We start from the raw sequence: 6,358 nt of genomic DNA on the forward strand, positions 1-6,358 counted from the left end.
GTACAATATCACTTAAAAATACATGTTGAAACAATACAACCTTTTGGAATCAGCTATCACATAGCTATGTAAATACATTTGTTTAAATCTTCATGTAATTATACATTTGTTAAAAAAATAACATCATGAAAATTTTAAAAATTATTTAAGTCATAAACATCTCATAGGTAAATACATGGTGTGTACAATTCCATCCCCTCCTTCACCCCTTTTCTTTCTTTGGACTGTGCCATTCCCTAACCTTCCCTTGACCCCACATCATAATGCTATATCTTTATGCTGCTTCCAAGTGATGCCTTGACTAAGAACTGTTCAGACATGACAGAAATATCCAAGCTCTCTGTTCATGGTCCTTAGCTCTAAACTGTAGTATGCTTAATTGAAAATTTTGTATCCAGCTTTATATGAAAGAGAGGCACACTCTCCCTAAAATACACAAACAAGCAAAAATAGCTGGAGAGCAAAAGAAAGTTGAAATTGCCTCAGCTGTTAGAGACTGAAGTAAGCTCTTTCTTCTTCACAAATGGTCTTTCAGTTGATAGGAATAAAATAAGGCTGAAATTGCTTTTCACATTCTGGCTCTGTTGGGGGCATTTTCACATAGACCCCTGTTGTAAGAGGACTTCTTTTCTTTAGCTGCCAAAACACAAAAAGAAACAGCAATTATTATCAAAGAATACAGAAGCCAATTTTAACCATAATGGGACTCAGTAAATATTGGGTCCCTCCTCAGTGAAAAAAAACATCCACAACAACATACGGAATTATAATTTCTGGGAGACTTTCTTGATTGAACTATTCAAATTCACCTTAGATAAATAATTCTGCAATTCAAGTGTAAAATAGCCACTATTTTCACTGAATAGAAAGGATGAAGAAAAGGCTTTGAGAAAACTTCTCCAAGAGCACCCAAAATGCCCAAGTTAATTCACTAGATCTTGTCTGTGGGAATCAATGTAAACATTTAAAAGTGGCTTTTAAATATCCTGTTTTGAAGCTATATTTCTCATCTCCACTTTTCTAATGCCTTTTATTGTTTTTGTTTGTTTGCTTGCTTGCTTGCTTGGTTTTTGTCTGTGTTAGCTCCCAGTTTCTATCACTTTAGCAACTTCAACAACTGATATCTATCTAGTCAGCCAGGCTGGGTGGTAGCTTAATAGCAAATAAAAAAGGAAGCTATAGCAATAAAATGAAAGTGTGTGTGTGTGTGTGTGTGTGTGTGTGTGTGTGTGTGTGTAAAACAGAGACTCAGAGAGACAGAAAGTAACAAAGGTAGAAAGATAAAACTTTGGAGAAGCAGGAAGAAGAGGAAGAGGAGGAGGAAAGAAAACAAAGGACATTGTTTGTGATAAGGAAAGCCAGCCTTACACAGATGTGGCTGAGGACTGGAGACTTGATTCCACACTTCTCTTTTTTCACTACCAATAAATAAAAACCAGGACTTTCATTCACTGAGCCAGGGAGGAGGTCAAGGTGCTTTGGTAAGGACATAATATAATGGGGGTGGGAGGAGCAGGTATTACGCGATTATCTACAGCTTGAAAAAGAAGGCCCAAGGGCGGCACCAACACATGGGTTCAGTGAAGAAGCCTCCACCCCAGTGGTTCTCACTCGCAGCAGCTGCCCAGCATAGCCCTGTGTTCCAGGGTTGCTGAGATGAGGGCCACTGCCATGATGGTGAAGACCCAAACAGCTGCCCCGTGTTGTTCAATCCATTACTCAAACTGAAACCCTGCTGAGAAGCACGCAAACATTCACTGTCAAACATGCTCACGTACGGTCTTAGTCATCCCGAAACCTCAAAGGCCAGTGCATGGGGTTCTAGCTTGTTCTTTACCCTTCCTTCCCCCTTTGTTTATTGCTTCAACTCGACACCATCGTTCGGTCAGTAGGGTACAGCTAGAGGTGCCCCCACTAGCTGTGGAACAATGTCAGCACCACACTCACCGTTTTGCTCAGAGAGACAGCGGTGACCAGGAAACTGTAAAAAAACAACCCCGAACTAACCGCAGCAAGGATCCAAAGGAGGAAGTCGGAATCTGGGCATGACACTGGATCTGCAACAGGAGACAAAGCACAAACCTCCTGAGACAGCCTTCAATTACAGGGGCCTACTTCCCCCTGGGGCGAAGAAAACAAGTTAGAGCCCCAGGCTTTGCTAACCAACCCTACCTTGTATTGGGAATGCACAGGCCAGTCTGTTTGCTGGGTGCCTTCCCCAGACTGCCATCACAGGGACAAGGCTAAAGTTCATGATGGCTCCAAAAGAACAAGTGCCCTCGTCTATCAGGAGCATAAAACATCTCCTCAAACACATTTCATCACTGCCAGAGTGATGGTTATGCAGCTACTCATAAGCGAGACTGCCATCTAAATAAGGAATTCCTAGCTACAAATCACAGCACTACCTATGAAGAACGTCAAACCAAGGGACAAAACGATTCTGGTGTAAAGGCAACAGTAATGCCGCAGGGGTGTGTGGCGGGTGTTTTGGTTCATGATATGTAAACCTGTTTTCCTTACAATTCCAAGTTGGGGATTTTAGTTTGGATGGTTGATTGGAAGAGATTGGGGTGGAGTAAGGAGAGAGAGATATAAGAAACGGGAACAAATGAGTCTTTCTTTAATGCGCGCCAACAGACGTGTTCTTAGTGAAACGGCTTTGCTCACCAATGACATAAATCTGGGTTCCGTTGCCCATGCCCACACAGTATGGCGGTGGGTACATCAGTTCCACCTTGCAGACGTACAGTCCAGTGTCAGCAGCTCGCAGTCCGTGGATGCTGAGGCTCACTCTGCTGTCATTGAAGGTACCGCTGCAGAGGGGATCATCTAGGAAGCCCAGCTTGTTCTTCGTCGTGAATGTCGTGGCACAGACCTCAGTCATCTGGTCGTTTGTCTGCCGCAGGACTGTCACCCGGACCTCATCAGTGTGGTGTGAAGATGAATATTCACATGGGAAGCTGGCGACACCGTGGCTGTTGGCCAGCACCACTGAAGGTTGGGTCACCTGTATGGCTGGCAAGGAAGAGCCAAAGGTAACCTAGTGGACTCATGATCATCAAGGTTGGGACTACTAGGCCACACCTTAGGGCAAGGGAGGTTCATCTTCGAGGAGCTCCTACAAATTCACGCCTCAACAAACTCATCCCCCCCGCCCCTGCCTTTTGCCTCGCCACGTATCTGGCACCCTACCTTCCCATCTTTCAGCTATCTTCAGTAACTCTCCAATATTTTCTTACTGATCAATAGTTCATGGAAGGCAGTTGGAATAATGGTACAGCACCTAGGGTACCTGGCTCTCATGAACTACGTCATTTCAGCAAATCAAGAAAGAGGCGTAGACTACATGGCAGCGTAGTCTGTGTTATTGCGGTAATAGCACTATATCACGCAGGAAGGATTGTGAGCAGCAGTAGAGGAAGTTCTGGAGCGTGGGGCGCAAAGCCTTGCCCTCGTCTCCCAAAGTAAACCTCAACATTTCCTGCCTGCTTATTTATAAGTGTACCTCTGTCAGCCAGGATCAGCTGAAGCTCAGCTCGGGGCACTGGTCACCCTTCCGCTGGCATCACAGTGGTAGATAGGTGTATGATGTTAGAAGAGGAAGCCGCAGAGCCAAGGGCACCAGGTCATTTCCTCTTGGGGTTGGGGCAGCCCTGATGTTGACTTTTGCGGGCTTCCCCTGCCTCCCTACCGCCTGTCCTGCCTCAGTTCTTTCCTTCACTTAACACTTTCCTGGTCCTTTGGGGGTTTGTTTTTGTTTTTTGTTTTGTTTTGTTTTGTTTTTCTCTTTCCTCCCTGTATACTTTAAGAGAAAAAAGTCCAGCTCTCTGTACAAACATGCTTTCCTCATTTGAAATTAGGGGTTTTGCAACCTGATATGGGAGGTACCTATCAGCAATCCCAGAACACAGGAGATGAAGGTTACTTCGAGTTCAAGGCCAACCTCAGCTAAACAACAGGACATTGTTTTAAAAACCAAATAACACCAAGCAAACGGGCTGGGGATCTAGCTTGGTGGAGTGCTTGCCTAGAGTACGCAGGTCTTAGGTTCAGCCCTCAGCCCTCGATTTAAAAATGGCTCTATGTCACGCTACCTTTCCACAGCTAACCTAGATGCTGTCTGGTCAATATCGCAAATCACACCCAAAACTTAAAACAATGAACAATGTCATTGGCAATTTGCTAACATTGATTGCAAAAACAAGAAGATAATTAGCCTCTAGCGTACTCCGCATTACAATCTTGAATACTACTCCAGGCTTAGTGTGCAAGGCCACCTCTCCTACCCATAAGGGAGATACAGTGGTCTCTTCTGCAAGCACCTGTACAGAATAGCATCTGTCCCCAGAAAAGAGAACAATGTAGCAGCAGTCATTGCCGGGGTTATTCCAACAGCTTGGCTCGTGAGACAGCAGGTGTCTGCCCAACCTTCATCTCTGCCATCACAGACTCTCTCCCAGCAGTCTTTGCTCCATGGAAACCCCACTAGAGTGTTTAAAAAAATTCTCTCCCACATTAAAGTTTTTGTGACCTATTCAGACAAGAAACTGAACATGACTATTGCTTCTTTGGTAAAATTTAATCATCATATATCATTTGTACATTGGTGTCACACGAACTATGTGATTCTTAATTTAAAATGTTTAGAGAGAGAAAAGCTAAAGGCCCAGTAGATACATCCTTTTCAAAGCGCATAACAAGCTTGGTATTGACCTTTCAAGAGCTTTTACTACATCTGAAAATCAGGAATTTGTACTTAAAATCTTTATGTAGTTATTACAATAATTAAGAGGATTTTATGAAGAAAAAAAAATAAAAAGAATCTTAGGCCAAACAGACTAATATTTGTGTTCCTTCCTTCTCCCTTTCTCCCTTTCCCCCTTGCTTCTTTCTTTCCTTCCTTCCTTCCTTCTCTCCTTCCCTTTCTACCATCTTCCCTTCCTTTCTTCTTTCAATTTAAAACTATTTCATCTTTAAAATAATTAACTAATTTATTCTTTCTTCATTTATTTTATTACTTCTTTTATTTTTTGAGATTACAATATAATTACATTATTTCTCCTTCTTTACTCCAAACCCTCCCATGTACCCCTCTTTGATTTTTTTCCCAAAGTCATGGCCTCTCTTTTCATTACTTGTTGTTATATGCATATATGTATATGTATATACATACTTAAACCTTCTCCATGTGTCTATATTTTTTGCACTATGTTTTCAGTGCTGATCATTTGTTATTAGATTAGAGTTGGTGTACTTCTCCCTGGGGAAGCCTCCTGCTCTCCATAGTCCTTGGTTGCCTATAGTTATTTGTATAGGATTGAGGCATCTTAGTCTTTCCCCATCTACTTTGGCATGCCTGTTGTTATTCATGCCCTTGTTCAGCTCATGTTTAGGCAGTCATGTTGATGAGACTTTATGGGTGTAGCATCTGACATTCCTAGGAGACACAGTCTCACAGTAAATTCCCTGTGCCTCTGGCTCTCACAGTCTCTCCGCCCTCTCTTCTGCAACGTTCCCTGAGCCTTAGGTATGGTAACTTAAAGAGCTAAGAGGGTCTCACAAATTTAAAGTGAATAAGGAAAGAATTCTTACTAATTTGAATCTAGGCATTTGGGGTTGTTTGTTTGTTTTAGGATAAAAAAATCTTAAGGTCACTCTGGTATTAAGATCAAATGTACTCAGGATTCCAGATGCCTTAACCTTTCCTCCCCTTAAACCTATTAATCTTGCAGGATTTTCTCCCAGTGATATAGAAGTATCTGAACTTGTTCTCAAACCAGCTCTCATGGGGTCACTAAGCCCCAGCTGGAATTCCAGCAGTCTGTGATGAGAAGTCTCTGCTCACTTGTTGCTGCTAGTTCTCCTCTACTTGCCTGGGAACACAGAGCTGTTAAACCAAAACATAGTTTTTGCCCATCACTTCTGGCTTTTCTATAAATCACTGTCCTCCGCTGCTGAAAGAAATGAAACCCATGTAGGAAAAACACCTCCTCCGCCTCCATGCTCCAGAAGTCTCTACTCACCTTTGGAGAAGATCGGGAAGAAGAGAAGAGCAAGCAGGGCTACAAAGGGCCAAATCCTCAGCTGCAGCTGAGCCTTGAACCTCTGGACTCCAAGACAAGCCATGGTTTTATGGGAACAATGCAGAGGTCTTGAGGAAGCAGAGTGAAACCTTTCAGGATCCTGAAGCTTTGAAATGTGTTTGAACCCACACAGGTTCAAGGACTTTATATAGACAGCTTTGATCCCAGGTATGTGCTACATAAATGTAACACACACACACAGCACCTGAATAGAGAGCCGTTTTGTTTTGGTTTTACGAGAAAGGAAGCCGTGGGTTTAGCTGTTACGTAGT

The 6,358-nt window shown here is 43.0% G+C and overlaps 1 protein-coding gene across 2 annotated transcripts; it reads right to left on the minus strand.

The window, feature by feature from the left end:
• Window positions 1–531: 531 nt before the first annotated feature.
• Window positions 532–6,129, minus strand: Ctla4 (cytotoxic T-lymphocyte associated protein 4). Of its 2 annotated transcripts, XM_055617021.1 has the most exons (4): window positions 6,027–6,129; window positions 2,671–3,018; window positions 1,948–2,057; window positions 532–636 (listed from the first exon to the last, which is right to left on the minus strand). In XM_055617021.1, the coding sequence occupies exons 1-4, from the start codon at window positions 6,127–6,129 to the stop codon at window positions 532–534; spliced, it is 666 nt and encodes a 221-aa protein (XP_055472996.1). The 2 variants fall into 2 exon arrangements, with proteins under 2 accessions (XP_055472996.1, XP_055472997.1); XM_055617022.1 differs by lacking the exon at window positions 1,948–2,057 and having other exon boundaries at window positions 569–636.
• Window positions 6,130–6,358: the final 229 nt, after the last annotated feature.

This window comes from Psammomys obesus, unplaced genomic scaffold, assembly GCF_907164565.1.
Source record: "Psammomys obesus unplaced genomic scaffold, mPsaObe1.curated_primary_1811, whole genome shotgun sequence".
Classification (NCBI taxonomy): Eukaryota; Metazoa; Chordata; class Mammalia; order Rodentia; family Muridae; genus Psammomys; species Psammomys obesus.